This window comes from Anguilla rostrata, chromosome 3 (genome assembly GCF_018555375.3).
Source record: "Anguilla rostrata isolate EN2019 chromosome 3, ASM1855537v3, whole genome shotgun sequence".
Taxonomy (NCBI): Eukaryota; Metazoa; Chordata; class Actinopteri; order Anguilliformes; family Anguillidae; genus Anguilla; species Anguilla rostrata.
Window position 1 is genome coordinate 72,442,634 of NC_057935.1, and position 18,942 is coordinate 72,461,575.

At 49.1% G+C, this 18,942-nt stretch overlaps 3 protein-coding genes across 3 annotated transcripts in view; all 3 read left to right on the forward strand.

The window, feature by feature from the left end:
- Positions 1-872: 872 nt before the first annotated feature.
- On the forward strand, positions 873-9,922 carry dusp27 (dual specificity phosphatase 27). The gene is made up of 6 exons (XM_064329701.1): positions 873-976; positions 2,761-2,902; positions 3,246-3,340; positions 4,246-4,453; positions 5,663-5,880; positions 6,876-9,922. Exons 2-6 carry the CDS (start codon positions 2,790-2,792, stop codon positions 9,587-9,589), a joined length of 3,348 nt encoding a protein of 1,115 aa, XP_064185771.1. The 5' UTR covers positions 873-976; positions 2,761-2,789; the 3' UTR covers positions 9,590-9,922.
- An 8-nt stretch (positions 9,923-9,930) lies between these two features.
- Positions 9,931-18,005, forward strand: LOC135251861 (POU domain, class 2, transcription factor 1-like). Its single transcript, XM_064329702.1, has 4 exons — positions 9,931-12,448; positions 17,087-17,152; positions 17,529-17,620; positions 17,819-18,005. The coding sequence occupies exons 1-4, from the start codon at positions 12,403-12,405 to the stop codon at positions 17,840-17,842; spliced, it is 228 nt and encodes a 75-aa protein (XP_064185772.1). The 5' UTR covers positions 9,931-12,402; the 3' UTR covers positions 17,843-18,005.
- A 66-nt stretch (positions 18,006-18,071) lies between these two features.
- The window catches only part of LOC135251973 (POU domain, class 2, transcription factor 1-like), an 8,635-nt gene continuing 7,764 nt past the window's right edge, over positions 18,072-18,942 (forward strand). The window contains exons 1-3 of the mRNA XM_064329854.1: positions 18,072-18,081; positions 18,437-18,585; positions 18,911-18,942. The exon at positions 18,911-18,942 is cut by the window's right edge and continues 89 nt beyond it. Coding sequence (XP_064185924.1) covers positions 18,072-18,081; positions 18,437-18,585; positions 18,911-18,942 — 191 coding nt within the window. The remainder of the gene's footprint in view (positions 18,082-18,436; positions 18,586-18,910) is intronic.

Below are 18,942 nucleotides of genomic sequence, written 5' to 3' on the forward strand. Positions count from 1 at the left end.
TCTGACTTTGACCTGGACAACTCATGAAGTAAATAAATCCAGTTGATGAGCATCTGCCTCCTGCTTCATTAAGGCATACTTTGTGCATGTGCGTTTCTGGGGTTTGTGTTGATGTGTATGTCAGTGTGTGGGTAATGGCGGCGTGTGTGTGAGTGGATGATGGTGGTGTGAGTGTGTGTGCGTGAGTGAGTGAGTGAGTTTGTGGGTGTGATGGCAGTGTGAATGTGTGTGAGTGTGTGTGTGTGTGTGTGAGTGAGTTTGTGTGTGTGTGCGTGGTGGTGGTGTGTGTGTGTGCGTGCGTGATGGCATTGTGAGTGTGTGTGTGTGCGCGTGCGTGAGTGTGTGTGTGCATGTGTATGTGCGTGTGTGTGTGTGAGAGTGGTGTGTGTATGTGTGCGTGAGTATGTGCGAGTGTGTGTGAGTGTGAGTGAGTGAGTGAGTTTGTGTGTGTGATGGCAGTGTGCGTGCGTGAGTGTGTGTGTGCATGATGGTGGTGTGTGTGTGTGTGTGTGTGTGTATGTGCGTGTGCGTGATGGTGGTGTGTGTGTGTGCGTGCGTGATGGTGGTGTGTGTGTGAGTGTGTGTGTGTGTGGGGGGGGGGGGTGTGTGTGTGTGTGAGTGTGGTGAGTGTGTGTGCGTGGTGTGTGTGTGTGTGTGTGATGTGTGATGTGGTGTGTGGTATGTGGTGTGTGTGTGTGTGTGAGTGTGTGTGTGATGGCATTGTGAGTGAGTGTGTGTGTGTGTGTGTGTGAGTGAGTGTGTGTGTGTGTGTGTGTATGTGAGTGAGTGTGAGTGAGTGTGTGTGTGTGTGAGGGTAACAGGCATCGGGTGTCGGGGGCGGAGCCAGGGCCTCAGAGCTGTGAGGCTCTAAATTTAGCGCATGCTCCAGACCCCCTCACCCCGGCCCTCACCCTCCACACGGTCAGTCTCAGCCCCGCCAGCCAGCCGCCAACAGGACCCCCACCACCACGCTCAGGTAAGCTCAGGTGGAGCCGCTCTCTTCCGCGCTGCGCTGGGGGCGTTGGGTGGGGTGGGGGTAATACCTGTAGCGTTAAGGAGGTTTGGGCTTTGGGGTGGGGGGGGCAGGATTCTGATCCAGGGGACTCGACTGCCCTGATTTTCTCACCGTCACTGTGGGCCTGGCTCTCTACCCAGCCTGGGGCTGAGCAGCTGTCCCTGCTGCTATTAATACACACAGATAAGCACACACACAGTCACACACACACACACACACACACACACGCACACACACACACTCAAACACACGCACAGACACAGATACATACATACTGGACCATATGGGTACACTGACAAAAATGCTAATATACAGAGGTTGAAGAAAACAATGAAAGAGTACATGAACATCAGGCAACTGATAAGGAGCAGGAACACCATTCACCTTCAGAACAGTCCTTCTTGAAATGATCCCAGGCAAGTTCTGATCTGTGTGTAGTGGGACATTGGCCTATTCTTCAAGAAGGAACGACTCCATTTCTTAGAGGGAAGAAAGAGACGGAACTCTACTTTGTGTTCTGCATTCCAGAACCTCCCACAAAAGTGATTGTAGAGTCCATAGACATGCTCAATTTGTTTAGCAATGTGTTGAGTTTGTTAGGTAGTGGGACACCATGAGGGAACAGTGTTTGCACCATTTGGCGCAACTTGTTTAGTAAAATGGCTTCATATTCTCTGGCTGTTACACAGCCATGCAGAGCAGTCATCAAAACTAATGACTCTCATGAAATGGCCGCTCGTACCATTACAGATCTACCACCACGTTTAACTATGAGCACAGACATTGTGGGTTTGATGGTTTCCTTTGGCTTTCACCAAACGTAAACCTGAGTAGGAAAGAGCACAAGACCATATTACCTTTTTCCCATTACTTAGGAGTTTAGGTTTGTGTTCTTTACGCCAGTTTATTAGTCTTTGTGCATTAGCCTTGGACACAAGGGGGTTCCAAAGGGTGAACCTGCCATTAATACCAGCTCTGTGATGCTAACAACATACAGTTTATATTAAGACTGAGTCACAGGCCATTTTTGTAGCTTTAGTTTTGGGTTGTGCAGTGATTATCCTGTGATGTGTCCATCGATGTGTCCCCTTCCTATGACAAATAATCTGTATCAGTTTTATGACTGATGCACCTCCAATTCAGGCACTAGCTATTTGGCCTCTACGAAGCTTTGTTAGTTGAGTCATGCTGCTTTGGATATTTGCATGACTAAGTGCTGACTGTCAGACCCCTTTTCTGTCTGACACATATTGACTGACCTGAGTAGCTGCATTCGTAATTGTGATTCAGGTACTTCAAAGCTGAAGGCGTTTGCTTTTCCGTCACGTGGTGCTTCCATTTATTTTGTCAAAGAAAGACAAGCCGGGTAATTCGCTAGCTATATTTTAAAGTTCAGTTGAACTTTTGGAATCTAATCCATTGGGAATGGGGGAGGTTCAGAACTCAGAAATGTCAATTTTCTTGTCAGGCTCTTACTTTGTAGCTATAAATCTTTTAGGTTAATCATCAATCATCACACGAAGAGGGATCCCATTACAAACTAGTGACAATGAAAAGCCGTAGACAGAAGCAATGCCTACACGGTCCGCACTGCATGTTGAAAGAAAGCGAGGAATGATGTGTTACAGCTTTAGCCTCAACTCTGCACATTGTGATGCTCCATAGAGATGTTTCTGTATGTGTACTCCTACATGTATGTGCATTCCTACGTGTGTGTGTACTCCTACGTGTGTATGGTTCTGCAGTAGCCTACAGTCAGAGAGGTGGTGTTGCCATGGCCACTCACAGTGATCAGGAGAATGAGGCGGATCACGTGGTTCCGGACGATGACATCATCAGCGTCAACTCAACCTCGTCCAATCACCTGCGCTGCTCCTCCCCCAGCAGGTTAGAGTGACGTGGTGCCCTCGCTTCAGATTCTTGTCCTAACGTTCACATTTTCACACGTGCTTATGAATCATATTTCATGGCGCATGTCACAGTTTACTTTATTTTATAGCGTGGATAATCTAGGGGGGTAATTTGCAAAACTACACTGTGTATCTCCCTTGGATGTGCCAGTAATACTTTAAATACTTTAAATGTCAAACTGTTTAATAGATTAGCAGATGCTCAGTCTGAGGACTTGTGTATCTTTTATTTCTCATACCCATGTGTTCAGTGATATCTTTACTGGTCCATTGAAAGTAAAGTAGCTGATGCATCGCTGCCTGGCAACACTCCCCAATAGGTTCTCAGTCATCTCAGGGGCGGACACGGAGAGCATCTTCATGGACCCCCTGAATCTGTCCTCCTTGCTGCCCACCAAACGGAACGATGATATGGGTGAGGAACCGATCACTGCTCAGTTACCAACTAAACGCCTATCTGTAAATCAGTCACCTCTCAATCACGTGCCAAACACCAGAGTATCACTCTGAGAGTATCTTTCTGTTTCATATCTCAGCCAGTCACTCGTTCGGTCAGTCAGTCAGTCAGTCACTCGTTCGGTCAGTCAGTCAGTCAGTCAGTCACTCGTTCGGTCAGTCAGTCAGTCAGTCAGTCACTCGTTCGGTCAGTCAGTCAGTCAGTCACTCGTTCGGTCAGTCAGTCAGTCAGTCACTCGTTCGGTCAGTCAGTCAGCCAGTCACTTGTTCGGTCAGTCAGTCAGTCAGTCAGTCATTCGTTTGGTCAATGTGTGTTACTTCCAGTGGTTCCCTCTCACCTCCCTGCTGTCTCAGTGACCTGGTCTCTGTCGCTCAGTCTCAGTGGTTCCCTCTCACCTCCCTGCTGTCTCAGTGACCTGGTCTCTGTCGCTCAGTCTCAGTGGTTCCCTCTCACCTCCCTGCTGTCTCAGTGACTCGGTCTCTGTCGCTCAGTCTCAGTGGTTTCCTCTCACCTCCCTGCTGTCTCAGTGACCTGGTCTCAGTCGCTCAGTCTCAGTGGTTCCCTCTCACCTCCCTGCTGTCTCAGTGACCTGGTCTCTGTCGCTCAGTCTCAGTGGTTCCCTCTCACCTCCCTGCTGTCTCAGTGACCTGGTCTCTGTCGCTCAGTCTCAGTGGTTCCCTCTCACCTCCCTGCTGTCTCAGTGACCTGGTCTCTGTCGCTCAGTCTCAGTGGTTCCCTCTAACCTCCCTGCTGTCTCAGTGACCTGGTCTCTGTCGCTCAGTCTCAGTGGTTCCCTCTCACCTCCCTGCTGTCTCAGTGACCTGGTCTCTGTCGCTCAGTCTCAGTCTTTTGTCCGTGTTCAGATCTGCAGGAGGAGGACTCAGAGGTGGACCCGGCGGAGCAGATGATGGTGGAGGATCTGTATAACTGTGTGAGGGACATGGTGGATGAAAGCAGCCCCTACAACACGCCCTGTGTGCTGGACATCCAGAGGGCCCTGGTGCAGGACCGCCTGGAGGCCCCCCTCAACGCTGTCGACGAGGTGTGGCCCAACATCTTCATCGCAGAGAAGTGAGTCACCATGACGACCCCCGTTCACCCAGTGTGTGTCCGTAACAACCCCCATTAATCCAGCGTGTGTCACCATGATGGCCCCCATTCTCCCAGTGTGTCACCGTGACAACACCTATTCACCCAGTGTATGTCACCGTGACAACCCGCATTCACTCAGCGTGTGTCACCGTGACAACGGCCATTCACTCAGTGCGTGTCCGTGTGGTTTAGGACAGCTGTGTTGAACTCTGATTGGCTTTGGACTATGACTGGCTGTGTGTTTCAGAGCCGTTGTCTTAAATTTGAATTGGCTGTATTCATGTTGGTATCTGATTCGCTGTGAGTGGTGTAGAGCATTCGTGCTGATTTCTGTTTGGCAGTGCAAGTGTGTTTAACTTTGTATTTGCACATCAAAGTTATGATGAATTCTGGTTTGAAGTAGGTGCATTGAACTCTACTGGCTGTGCAATGTTTAGATTTGTGTTGAATTTGTTTTGTCATGAATTGTGATTGGTTGTGTGCATATTGAACTTTGTGTGTTGTACATCGTAGTTGCCTTGGATTCTGATTGGTTGTGTGTTGTAGAAATTTGTGCTGATCTCTGCTTTTGCTGTGTGTTGTAGAGGTTTGTGCTGATCTCTGATTGGCTGTGTGTTACACAGATTTGTGCTGATCTCTGATTGGCTGTGGGTTGTACAGATTTGTCCTGATCTCTGATTAGCTGTGTGTTGTACAGATTTGTGCTGATCTCTAATTGGCTGTGTGTTGTACAGATTTGTGCTGATCTCTGATTGGCTGTGTGTTGTACAGATTTGTGCTGATCTCTGATTGGCTGTGTGTTACACAGATTTGTGCTGATCTCTGATTGGCTGTGTGTTGTACAGATTTGTGCTGATCTCTGATTGGCTGTGTGTTGTACAAATTTGTCCTGATCTCTGATTGGTTGTGTGTTGTACAGATTTGTGCTGATCTCTGATTGGCTGTGTTGTACAGATTTGTTCTGATCTCTGGTTGGCTGTGTGTTGTAGAGGATGTTCATGCTGATCTCTGATTGGCTGTGTGTTGTAGAGGATGTTCATACTGATCGATGATTGGCTGTGTGTTCTAGAGATTTGTGCTGATCTATGATTGGCTGTGTGTTGTAGAGGATGTTCATGCTGATCTCTGATTGGCTCTGTGTTGTAGAGGATGTTCATGGTGATCTCTGATTGGCTGTGTGTGCTGCAGGATGGTGGCGGTGAATAAGTCGCGTCTGAAGCGCATGGGCATCACCCACGTCCTGAACGCGGCCCACGGCACGGGCGTGTACACGGGCACGGACTTCTACGCCGGCATGAACATCCAGTACCACGGCATCGAGGTGGACGACTTCCCCAGCGCAGACATCTCGCCCTTCCTGCGTTCAGCCGCCGAGTTCCTGGACGAGGCGCTGCTGACACACAAGGGTGAGGCTCAGGGGCAGGGAGGGCAGGAGGCTGGGGAGCAGGCAGGGCAGGAGCCTGGGGGGTGGGGGGCAGGAGGGCAGATAGGGCAGGAGGCTGGGGGGTGAGGGGCAGGAGGCTGAGGGGCAGCTAGCGCAGGAGGGCAGATAGGGCAGGAGGCTGGGGGGTGGGGGGCAGGAGGGCAGATAGGGCAGGAGGCTGGGGGGCAGGTAGGGCAGGAGGCTGGGGTGTGGGGGGCAGGAGGGCAGATAGGGCAGGAGGCTGGGGGGCAGATAGGGCAGACTTACACAACTTTTTACATAGCATTTACATTGTATCCAGTTATACAGCTGGATATATACTGAAGCAATGCAGGTTAAGTACCTTGCTCAAGGGTACAACGGCAGTATACCGGGGAATCGTACCTGTGACCTTTAGGTTACAAGACCAGCTCCTTAACCATTATATTACACTGCCACCCATTATTACACCAATTACCAGTTTTTCCAAGCTGACTGGAAATAATAGGATGTAGAGTAAGACTAGCCTGATAAAAACATGCTCATATTTGAGAAAACAGATCAAATTGAGCTTTTTTTAAATACAGTCCATTTACATGGCCTGAAGTTTAGCAAAAGCTGCTCAATTTACATACTTCCCTCAAAGGCCTCATGGCAGAGGGGATGTGGAGCTGACAACAGCAGAACAGGCCCAGTTCCCAACCAAACCGCAATGCCCCTCAGAGGACAAGCGTCAGCGAGAGCGTACTCAGCGCTGAGTAAGAGCAGCTTTGGCTCTGAGTAACAAGCGAGCTGTCTGCTAATGCTACGTGCTGAACTGAGGCAGTAAGAGTGTGCGGGATGTGTGGTATTTGTATGATTCTAAAATTGATCTGCGATGCTCATACGTTTCTGTACTTCATATGAGTATCACTCACGTTTCTGTTATTGACCTGTGATGTTCATGACCTGTGGTGTTCCAGCAGGCTGATGGCTCTGTCTCTCTATCGCCCCCTGCAGGGAAGGTGCTGGTGGACTCGGTGATGGGTGTCAGCCGCTCGGCGGTGCTGGTGGCGGCGTACCTGATGATCTTCCACCACATGACCATCCTGGAGGCGCTGCTGGCGCTGCGCAGGAAGCGGCCCGTGTGCCCGAACGAGGGCTTCCTGAAGCAGCTGCGGGACCTGAACGAGGCGCTGCTGGAGGAGCGGGACGAGGACGAGCGCAGCGACACGCTCAGCCAGAGCTCCGTGGTGGACGCGCTGGCGCGCCGCCAGCCAGAGAGCATCATGGGAGCGCAGGTGCACTCCATCCTGGCGGAGGAGCAGGACGGCGCCAGCGTGGCCAGCACCTGCACGACGAGCCGGGACGGGCGCGTCCCCTCGCTCCCCGCGGAGAGGCGCGAGGAAGAGGAGGCAGAGGAGGACGTGGGACGCCTGGTTAAGGAGTGGCAGCAGCGGAACGAGAGGTACCAGGACGAGGGCTGGTGGCAGGCGCAGCTGCTGAGCGACGACGAGGACGAGGAGTCGGTGGCGGGAGGAAGAAGGCGGCGGCCCTTGCCGGAGGACCTGGAGAGCGTGACGAGCGCAGACGTGCGCGCCGTAACCGAGGGGATTCGCCGCGCGCGCGCCGAGTCCGTCTCGTCCGTCGCCACGGACACCAGCAGCTACGCCGACATGTGGAAGCAGCGGCTGAAGGAGATCGAGGAGCAGGCCGCCGCCCGCTACAAGGGGCGGGGCCAGGACGACGACAGCGAGAGCGGGGGCGGGGTCGGGGACGAGGAGGTGGAGAGCGTGCTGTCGGAGCCCGGCTCGCTCTACAACTTCTGCAAGAAGAACAAAGACACGCTCACGCCCCTGGAGAGGTGGCGGGTGAAGAGGATCCAGTTTGGGTGGAATAAGAAGGACGCCGAGGCGGAGCAGGGGGCGGGGGGGGAAGGCGGGGCCGGGGAGGGAGAGGCCCAGGAGGCCAAGCCGCCCGCGCTGGAGGACGTGAACCTGACAGCCTATCAGAGCTGGAAGATGCGGCAGCAGAAGAAGCTGGGCGAGGTGGACAAAGACGCCATCGTGGAGATGAGCCGGGCGCAGGACTCGGCGCTGGCCAGGAGGAGGCAGCGGCGGGAGGAGGTGCTGGAGCGCTCGCGGCGCACGCTGGAGGAGAGCCAGTCCTCGTGCGGCTGGGAGACGGAGAGCACGCTGAGCGGGAGCACCATCCCGCTCTCCGCCTTCTGGCAGCTGGCCTCCGCCCGCAGCCCCGCCCCCGACGACTCCGCCTCCGTGCTGAGTGGCCGCTCCTCTGCTTCCCGCGCCCGCAGCGCCCGCAGCTCCGCCACGGCGCCGCCCCAGGCCCCGCCCACTCCCATGGTGCCTCTGCCCAACCTGCAGGGGCAGGGGAACGAGGCCGTGGACCTGCTGAGCATCCAGAACTGGATCGCCAACGTGGTGACGGAGACGCTGATGCAGAAGCAGGGGGAGATGCTGATGGGCGGGGGCAGCCTGCCCCCGTCCCGCGCCGGGTCCGTGCTCAGCCTGGGGGCACACTCCGGGCGGCCCGTGGACGACGACAAGGCCTCCATGCTGAGCGGAGCATCGTACACCAGTGGGCTGTCCCGGGGTGGGGGAGAGTCCATGCTGTCCGGCGGGGGCACGTCCAGCTACTCGGGGTACGGGTCCGGTCGGACAAAGATCACTAAAACCAGCGTGCCCCTGTACAGCCTGTTCCAGGACCAGGTGGACCTGCGCAAGCTGGACTCCATGGACAAGGAGATGAAGTCTGAGATGAGGGGCAAGATGGACTCCTACGAACTGCAGAAGATCGCCTCCGACAACAAGCGCAGCACCCTGTTCAAGAAGAAGAAGAAGAAGGAGGAGAGCGATGAGGAGGCCGAGGACGACAGCGAAGGGACGGCTAAGGTCACGAGCAAATACAGCCCTGACCCCACCCACGTCTCCGCCCGTGACCCCACCCGCATCTCTGCTCGTGACCTCACCCGTGACCCCACCCGCATCTCTGCTCGTGACCTCACCCGTGTCCCTGCTCGCGACCCCACCCGTGACCCCGCCCTCCACAGGTGGGACGGGCCCTCGGCAGGGACTGCCGGGAGGTTCGGTAACTCTGCGGCAGAGAGGGACAAGACCAGCAGCATCGACAAGTGGCTGGATGACATCAGAGCCCCGTCGCGGTACCCGCGGCCGGACAGAGCGGCGCCCGGAGAGCCGGCAGCCGAGCCCGACTGCGCCTACTCCAGCCGGAGGAGGGCCTCAGAGAGCTCCTTCCAGAGCGAGGAGGAGGAGTGCGCCTCCTCCACAGCTGCAGAAGAGGACTTCTCCTCCTGCAGTTTCCATGGCAGCAATGACGCCGATCCCACTACAGAGATGCCATACCACCCCAGGAGGTTTCCCCCGGCAACGGACCCCTTGTCCAACGGTCTAAAGGCATCCCAGAGCTACAGAGTGCAGAGGGCCTACACCTCTGAGGAAGAGGAGGAAGAGGAGGAGAGGGCGTATGGGGCAAGGCAGACATTCTCCCGCTACCGGGACGACCGTGCAGAGCCGAGGAGAGGAGGCCGGGAGGAAGAGGGGGAGGAAGAGGAAGAGGTGTCCTCCTTCATCAGTCGGTGTCGCCAGCGGTCCAGGGTGCAGGCGGAGGAGGAGCTGGATGAGGATGATGTCATCGGGGCGTGGAGAAGACAGCAGGAGGCAAAGCGACGCGCGTACAAAGACAGCGACTCTTAGGACTTCCTGTCTCTACGGAGCACGCTCCCACCACCCCGGTTTGGGACTCCTCTCGTCAAGTACAGGACGGTTTTTCTGCTCATTCTTTGGCTTCCATGCGCTTGGAGGGAACTGCTATACCACAATCAACAAGTTTCACTGCCAAAACTTTATTTAGAGCTTTACTGCAAACTTGTATGTACATTCTTTTGCCCAGCACTGGACAAGAAGAAAGTGAGTAGGGGCTGTTTATTCATTTCACATGTAGAAAAGACTTCAGTTTAGCTAAATTTCACCACATGATTGTCACCAAGTTCTGAAGATACAAGTGTAAGGTTTGAAGAAAAGAGGTAAATGACTAACCAGAAATATCAAACCCTAATGTGAGGCAAATCCATGTCACTGACTTTCACACTCTCTACGTCAGAGGGGCAAAACAAACACATCTCTTGAAATTTGTTTTAAAAATAAAATCTAAAGATAATGATTTGTGAAATTGCTTTTTGTAACTTACATTTTGAAACATACCTCCTCAAATGAAGACTGACCATTACTTTTAATGGTTTCGGGCAGTTTGTGCAATAGAAAACTCCTGAAAAAGCCTGTTTCAGAAGTACACAACCTTCCAGAAAAAGTACCGTAACGACTGATGATCTGGCAAGGCTTGGACCCGGGCTCTCCAGGGTCAGAGAGCCCTGCTAAAGCTGCACACAAAGTGTCCTCCTCAGGCTCGGCTCTGCGCGAGCGTGGCGTGTTGGACCACGCTGTTCTGAGATGAACCCTCAGCACTACACCGAACTGGTTGCCTACATCATCACATGAGCGCAGCTGTCATCAGCGAACTGGACATTCCAAATTACAGAGAGAATTGGACATGCCGAGACTGTCAGCCAGACACTAAGAATGCAGTGAACATGTCACAGCATAAATGCACTTCCTTTCAGCAGGCCTCCCACCGTCCAGCCACAGTGATGCGTCTCCTAACCCAATCACAGTCCCTGTTAATGTACAATAAACAGCATCATGTGAACTGGGTACCTGATCTGGGCTTGTTCGTGCCGATCTGTATGACAGAGGTAAAAGAGAAATTCAAATCCTGAAGTGAGGATGCTTTGGATCTCAGAGTGCAGAGCCTCGGCACAACAAAACATAGAGTATATTTCCCAGTTCATCTCTGTGGTACATCAGAGATGAATTCAACAGCTACAATGTGAACATACAGGTGCTGATGGGAGATGAAGTCCAGATCTAATAAAAAACAATAAGAAAAACAACAAATTTAACTTCATCTCCCAGCAGCACCCTCAGAAAGCACTGGAATACCTTATGGTTAAACATTTGGGCTGGGGATTCAATCAACATTTGCCCCTTAACTTTAACAAAGAATTAAAAGCAAGGATTATTATTTATTATTATTATATTATATTATATATTATATTTTTCTTCACAATCACATTTTGGCAAGTTCACTTTAATCACTCTAAACTAACTCAGCAAACTGGGTCTGTAAAAAAAAAAAAAGGTACCTGAATTTACATTTACGTCAAAATGAATGACAAATGTTGATTGAATACAGACCTGTCTTTTTTTATTTACATGCTCACTCCCAGTTATGTTTGTGCATGACCAAACATTAACAGCAAATGGTGTCAGAAATCACAGAGCCTGAGAATTTGCCTGAACTACATTCAGTCAATGGAACCCAGAAAAACACTTCCCAACCTTGCCCATGCTGTTTTGTGAAAATATTCAGGATATCATCCATCTAAGAAAATAAAAATCCATTTAAGAAGTGGATCTGGGCACGGTTCGTACAATTTTTCGAAGCGAGAGTGCTCCAGGATAAGGTTTCCCGTCCCATGTCCATTATGGGGTAAAAGGCGAAACTGATGCTGGATCAGCACTTGTGATCTTCAGATGATTAATGAATATGGGCCCTGATGGGGACATCACTTCATTTTTGTTGTAATACAGGAGTTGCACAATGCTGTCCATCATGCTCAGGCAACAAAGGTCTGCTCCATGTTAAGTGTTGCACTTTGGATTTAAATTAACTGGATTGTAATGAAATAGTGCAGTTTCACTGTTCACGACACTGGTCCACTTGACCACTTTTTCCTTCCCTTAACTTAAAACACATTTTAAACCAATATTTTTGTTCACAAATTCCTTAGTCTAAAGTAAAATTGTTTTACTTGTTTTTCCTTTTTTTCCCTCTGTTCGTACGGTTTCGACAGACGAGGCTGTTATGAAGAAGTGCTTTTTTTGCCATGTCTTCATTTGTCAGCAGCATTCACGGGCAAGCACAGGGTGATCGGTGCAAACAAAGTGCAGACTTTTAACCCAAGAAATCAGTCAATTTTGTCCTCCGTGAAAAATGTAAAAATCCCATTACATCAATCAAAATGTGCTTAAATAATTTCCAAAGAGCTGTTTTATTTGTCCCTTTGTGTTTAACAATACGTTTAATTAAACGGGAATACGTTTGCCCGTACAATTATTCAAAACTTCGCACCAATGAAAAAACGCTGGAACGGAAAGCCATCCTAATAAGGCAGACATTTAGCGTCATGTCTATAGTTCACGTTCCATTTTTCACGTTCTCAGATTAGTCACTTTTCTCCAGCTATTAATTCAGACAATCTGCGTATCCGATGGTTCATTTGTTTCGTTTTTTTTATTGAGTTAAATTGAATGTGTACCCAATATGCCAGAAACCAAATGGGTTTATTTATAAAGGAGATGTTTTGCATTTTAAAAACTGAAACTAGTGTAGTGCTTCGCGGTGTGTAGTTCTCAATCGCAGGGCTGGGAATTCGGGTTAAATATTCAAAATGGCTGACGGAGGAGCAGCAAGTCAAGATGAGAGTTCAGAACCAGGTAATCATTATAGCATTTTACATATTCATATTAATATTCAAAGACTCTTTATTTCAACTTGGATCAGGATGGAAGAAGAAATACAAGCTATTTAACATTAGAATAATAAATTACTACTCCGCACCAATGATCAGAATTAATGCATTTAAAACTATCTTGCTAACGCTCTATTTCTGAAACTGCAATGGCAAACTGCTTAACGTTAACGTTACAGTCCAGTGGAAAATGTACAGTAAATCACGTTGGCTTTGCACAGCAACAACACACCAGGCATGTTGTCCATATTTATAGCGCGTAACCACGATTTAGCATATTTTATTAGTAATTAAACTACGGTTGCCAAAATGCGTTGAGATTCTCCGTGAAAGTTGATGTTATCTGCTACCTATCAGTGGATTTTGAACATCTTCAAAAGCTGGCTAGGGTGTATGTTAATTGGGTAGCTAGCTATGTTGTTGATATTGCAAGGTGCTAGACTGTTAGTTTCGTGCTAGTAAGCTATGCTAACGTTAGACTGGTGTGTATATATTAATTGACTCACCAGCACCAAGTATATTTACAATGCAAATTACTTAAAGTGAAAAGGGGAGAGTTTTGTGTATCATAGCGGCTTTAGTTTTACGTCAACTTTACGATTTCCCTCATTCTTTGTGCCCTTGCCGAGTGGTAGCAAACCTTGAGACTGTTGCTGGGTTATTCATGAGTCCCTCTCTGAAGATCTCATAGTTCTGTGCGGTTTAGCTATCGATGACTAGTTTTCCCTTAAATAACCAGTGCTGCTATCTGATTGTCAGTTTACGTTAGACTAGTCGTGTAACCATAGCGATAACTAGCTGAAGTTGATGTGATCTTTGCAAAGGTCAACTCTGAAATGGCTTGACTGTGTAACTCTAAGTAGCTAACTAAATGAAAGTTAACATTACTTCAAGTCCTTAAACTGTAGGTAGCCTAGCTAGCTAGCTCCCTAGCAACACTTACGTTCGGGTGGTTTTATAATTATATAGTCGGCAGTAATTATTTCGGAAGATAATTTATTGGTTTGCTAGCTGGCGAGCATACCTGCGTTCTCTTATTAGAGGTGTTAATATGTGTTTAGTTAACTATGTATGTGACGTTTGAGTGCTAACTTCACGCCTGATGAAATGTGAGAATACGACGATTAAACTGATTCGTGTCAAATTATATTGTAGTCTAATATTAGCTAACTTCTTTAGCCACCTGCAGTCTTAAAATAGTTTTAGAACAACGGTAATTGAATGTAGTTGGTTTTGTGCACTGTGGTGCTAACACCTCACAACCCAGATTTAATGCAAATTTTTAACCCTGGGTAACAGGTAAAACTGCGTAGAAAGATCTGTCAGTGTAGCCTAAGTGTACTTCTGACTGTACGCGATTCTACCTCACTAAATCCAGTGTAGTTTATAACAAGTCAGCTAACTTTGGTCTTGACACGACTGATTGATTTGGGATTTTTTATTTTTATTTTTATTTTGCCGAAAAAGACCCCAATAAACCATCTTGCTAAATTGATACGATGGGGAGCAAGTAACAATTTGGCGGTGATTTAGCTCGTTAACATTAATAGGAATTAATTGGCTGGTTAAATGGACTGAATCTCGAATTGGGAAATAGATTTTTTACTTGACGGATCTGTCTCCGCCTCTCATGTTTAGTCATTTTCATATTTACCCACATGTCCCATGTCGTAACATTACGAGCGACAGTTTGTGCAGATTTAGCCAATTGTATCGTCGCTGTTCTCACCGTGTAAAGATTTACTTACCATATACGACCCGTTGAGCAGCGAGGCTGTTAGGCAAGACCCCGGCTTTTACATGAAAGCAGGCCGCGGTGTATTTAAGGGGGAGAAGTATGTAGCTAGTTAAGTGTGCGTCCATGCAACTTTCTTACATACACTTGCCGTTTAATATATTGTCATCATTATTTTCCTAGCTAGCTTTAACGACTTTTCATTTCGTAGCGAGTGTGTGATTAAAAAAAATCTCATTCAGGGTATTAATTATAAGAACAAGGGACAATTCTATCTTGTAAATATCTTGTAAAGTACGTTTTCTGTTTGTTTAGTATGGTGTGCCGGGATATATCGATTAGAAAAGTATTCTGGGTTCTGAACATAAGTTTAGTAGACAAAAAGAAAAAGCGGGCTATCCTATTGGCTATTGGTGTTTATTATTAAAAGATAAAAAGATAGATCACTTGCATGCTACACTGTGTTCTGAAGTCTGTCATTGCCCTCAGGTAGTGTGTGTCAGACAGGTTTTTATCCGGTGAACAACTGTACCTGGGATGGCGGCCGTTGGGTCTGCTCTAATGTAATGTAGTGATCACACTTCCCCGCTAGGCTGGTGTCACTATGAGGAATATTGCATTAGAATGGCCTGTTGCTAAGAGACTGCCCTTACGACCATGGCAGAATGTTTATATATTGTGGGGTTGTAGACGAGCGTTCCCTTACCAGCCAGGTTAGCTTCACCTTCTTAAACCCCCGACAGTACAGCACAACCTTCAACATAAAGACCATACAGATACAACAGCACAGGCAGCACAGCACAAACATTATAGCGGAGCCTGTAACATAGACTCTACAGCACAGGCATTACAGCACCGCCTGCAACATAGACTGTACAGCACAAACATTAGCATACAGCACAGCCTGTAACATAGACTGTACAGCATGTAACAGACAGTAGAGCATGTCTGCAACTCATAATCTACTACATATTCTGCATAGCATGGTATGTTAGCAGAATGGCTATGTAAAAATGTTGGTATGCACAAGCCTCTTGAACGGTATTACTGTGTTAATACCTGGACATGTCTCTACACAGCATTCAGTTGTGTGTGTGTGTGTGTGTGTGTGAGAGAGAGAGAGACGTCCAATCAGCCCATGCTGCGTAGCTATGCACTATGAGCGCATAGCTCACACATAGCCTGTGTAATTATAGTGCAATGTAGGAATGTGGCTTGTTTCTCCCAGGCCTGATACCGGTACTCGATCCGCTTGGTGTTCAGTCAGGGTGACAATAAAGGCGGTGGAAAGTTATTTTAATGACACCATTTACATAATTTATTTAGGAGTAATTAGGTTTTTGGAATCATATCAGCAGCAGAATCACCCTTCTCACAAAAGGAATCATCTGCTGCTCACAAGTTTAAAAAAAAAATAATAATAATTTGGGGAGTGCTGTAGTCATGGCAACAGCAGTGTTAAGAGGGAGAGAAAGTGGTGGTTTGTAGTTTGGTTCTCATTTTTCTTATTTTTTTGTCCCCCCCCTTTTTCAATGTTTTAGTCATTATGCGTAGTCACTGCTCCACAGTACTGCTCTGACCACCGGTATGAGTGCGTGCTTGAGTGTTTGCGAGACTGAGCCAGTGGGGGCGTTTATTTTTGTGTGGGTGTGTTTGCACGTGTGTGCTGTTGTATGTGTGAATAAGTCACTGTGGTATGTGTGAGTCAGTGTGTGTGTGTGTGTGTGAGAGAGAGAGAGAGTTTGTGTGTGTGGGTGTATTTAGTTTCTGAAGGTTCTGCTGGTGCAGGAGTTCTTTTTATACAGTGATCCAATTACTATGCTAATGAGTTGATAAATATTCATGTGGGGTTTAAATTATGCATACAGCTTTCTGTGCTGGGTGCAGAATGAATTGCTCCCAGGACTTGAAGGCTCGCTGTGCTGCCTTAATGAACTGAGCTCATTTGCATACAACTCTAATCGGCTGCATTCCGATTAGGCCACATTACAGCCACTGCCAGCTGGAGTCTCATTCCAGGAAAAAGGGCTGTCATGACCATCGCAGTGAGGGAGGGAGGGAGCGAGGGATGGGAAGGAGAGAGAGAGAGCAGGAGGAAGACAGGAAGAGTGTGGCTGGGATCTTGTCGTTGGGAATCTGGAGCTCTTCCTCCTGTCCTGGGCTACTGTTTAGGGTGGGTCTGTGACTGTGCTCCAGGGGAGTCCGGTTAGAGCTGTGCTGCCACTGTGCTGGTGCTGTGTTGGTGCTGTGCTGCGACTGTGCTGCCACTGTGTTGGGGCTGTGCTGGTGCTGTGTTGGTGCTGTGCTGCGACTGTGCTGCCACTGTGTTGGGGCTGTGCTGGTGCTGTGTTGGGGCTGTTCTGGCAGTTTCTTCATGACCCCTTGCTTCAGGGGGCCAAACAAGTAGGCCCAGATTATCTCCCCCAACGGGCCCTACTCCACCCATACCTCAGCCATACTTCACCCATGCCCCACCCATACACCACTTATATTCCACCCTTACCCCCAGCCTGGGGTCCTAGGGCATGCAGCTGAGACACTAACTGAAGATGAAGTGAATATATGGGTATGCAGCGCACACACTGGAAGACTCAGCCAGCACAGTCTTAGCACAGTCTCAGCACATTCTCAGCACAGTCCACTCGCTGGATTGAGATGAATATGTAAGGATGCACAGTGTTCAGTTATGGCAGATAATGACTGTGTGATGTGAGGTAATTAGGTGAAGGTGAGGTAGTTAATTGTATAGATATTAATTAGAATTAGATCAAATGGATTTTTGTGCCCAGATACTGGAACTGGAGAATAAACGGAACGTCCGTCTGAGAGTTATACAAATGAGAGCTAATCCCTGTGTGTCTGTTTCAGAATCTAACATGAGAAACCAGTCAGAAAGCAGTAAAGAAGCGAAGGACTCTGGGACAGGAAATACTGGTCAGTTCACCCAAAACTACCAAACTGCACCCAACTCTACCACACTTCACCCAACTCTACTCAACTCCAACCAACTCCACCACACTGCACCCAACTCTACTGCACTGATGTAAACTCTATCCAACTCGACCACACTGCACCCAAATCTACTACATCACACCCAGCTATACCCTACTCTACCCAACTCTAACCCTCTCTACTGTACTGCATTTAACTCTACCCCTACTGCGCTGCACCCAACTCTACCCAACTCTGGCCTTCTCTACCCAACTTTAATGCACCCTACCACAGTGCTCCCAACTCTACCCCACTCTACCCAGTTCTGCTCCACTCTACTCTACTGTGTTACTGACCCACTGTATTACTCTCCCTACAGGTGCTCAGACTAATGGACTGGACCTTCAGAAACAAACTGTGCAGAATGCTAATGCAATGAACACTGTGCACACTCATGCCCTACTGCAGCAGGTAATGCACACACACACACACGCCCTACTGCAACAGGTAACGTTTACACACACACACGCCCTCTCAGCAGCAAGAGATGTCACCCCCCCACACACACACACAGGGGCTCTGTCTATCTGTCACTCTCTGCAGCTGACTCTGTATCTGTGACTCTGTCACTCTGTGCAGCTGAATCTGAGACTCTGTGACTCCCTGCAGCTGACTCTGACTCTCTGCAGCTGACTCTGACTCTCTGTGACTCTCTGCAGCTGACTCTGACTCTGTGACTCTGCAGCTGACTCTGACTCTCTGTGACTCTCTGCAGCTGACTCTGACTCTCTGTGACTCTCTGCAGCTGACTCTGACTCTCTGTGACTCTCTGCAGCTGACTCTGACTCTCTGTGACTCTCTGGCACTCGATCTCTGTACCTCTGCAGCTACTCTGACTCTCTGTGACTCTCTGCAGCTGACTATGACTCTCTGTGACTCTCTGCAGCTGACTCTGTAGCTGACTCTGACTCTCTGTGACTCTCTGCAGCCGACTCTGACTCTCTGTGACTCTTGCAGCTGACTCTGACTCTCTGTGACTCTTTGCAGCTGACTCTGACTCTGTGACTCTCTGCAGCTGACTCTGACTCTCTGTGACTCTTGCAGCTGACTCTGACTCTCTGTGACTCTTGGCAGCTGACTCTGACTCTCTGTAGCTGACTCTGACTCTCTGTGACTCTCTGCAGCTGACTCTGACTCTCTGTGACTCTTGCAGCTGAATCTGACTCTCTGTGACTCTTGGCAGCTGACTCTGACTCCAGCGAGCATCGACTCTCTGCTCTGCGCTAGCTCTGACTCAGTGGCAGCAGTCACCAGCAGCAGTCAGCACCAGCTCTGGCGCTAGCCGCACAGTGCTCGTCGCCGCGAGCCACCTGGCCCATCTCGGTCGCGGACCCCATCACCAGTTCCCCCTGTCACAGCCCATCCACATCGCACATGTAAGACCCGTGCTGCACACCTGAGTGTGTTACCTGTGTGGCTGTTTATTACTGCAGTCCATCTACACTAGTGTGACTCATTGTATGTATAGCAGTAAATGCATTACAGGTGAGCAGTAATGATGTGTCTTGAGACACCTTTGTTACCTGTGTAACCTGTGTGTTTCCTGTTTCCACATACCTATGCGATAACTGTGTTGGCATACCTGTTACTTCTTCTAGCACACCTGTGTTAGTGTGCTTATGTGCTAGCTGTATTGGCATACCTGTGTGGCACCTGTGTACCTTTTGTAATGTGCCTCTGTCTCCCCTTGGTGGTGCGGAGGACCTACAGCAGCCGAATCTGAACCTGCAGCA

What these genes read in the sequence shown, in the direction of transcription:
- dusp27 (XM_064329701.1), top strand. Translation starts at nt 2,790, where the DNA reads ATGGCCACTCACAGTGATCAGGAGAATGAGGCGGATCACGTGGTTCCG. An exon ending in AACATCTTCATCGCAGAGAA is followed by an intron (nt 4,454 to 5,662) that starts GTGAGTCACCAT and finishes TGTGTGCTGCAG; the next exon opens with GATGGTGGCGGTGAATAAGT. An exon ending in GGCGCTGCTGACACACAAGG is followed by an intron (nt 5,881 to 6,875) that starts GTGAGGCTCAGG and finishes CGCCCCCTGCAG; the next exon opens with GGAAGGTGCTGGTGGACTCG.
- LOC135251861 (XM_064329702.1), top strand. Translation starts at nt 12,403, where the DNA reads ATGGCTGACGGAGGAGCAGCAAGTCAAGATGAGAGTTCAGAACCAG. An exon ending in AGATGAGAGTTCAGAACCAG is followed by an intron (nt 12,449 to 17,086) that starts GTAATCATTATA and finishes TGTCTGTTTCAG; the next exon opens with AATCTAACATGAGAAACCAG. An exon ending in CTCTGGGACAGGAAATACTG is followed by an intron (nt 17,153 to 17,528) that starts GTCAGTTCACCC and finishes CTCTCCCTACAG; the next exon opens with GTGCTCAGACTAATGGACTG.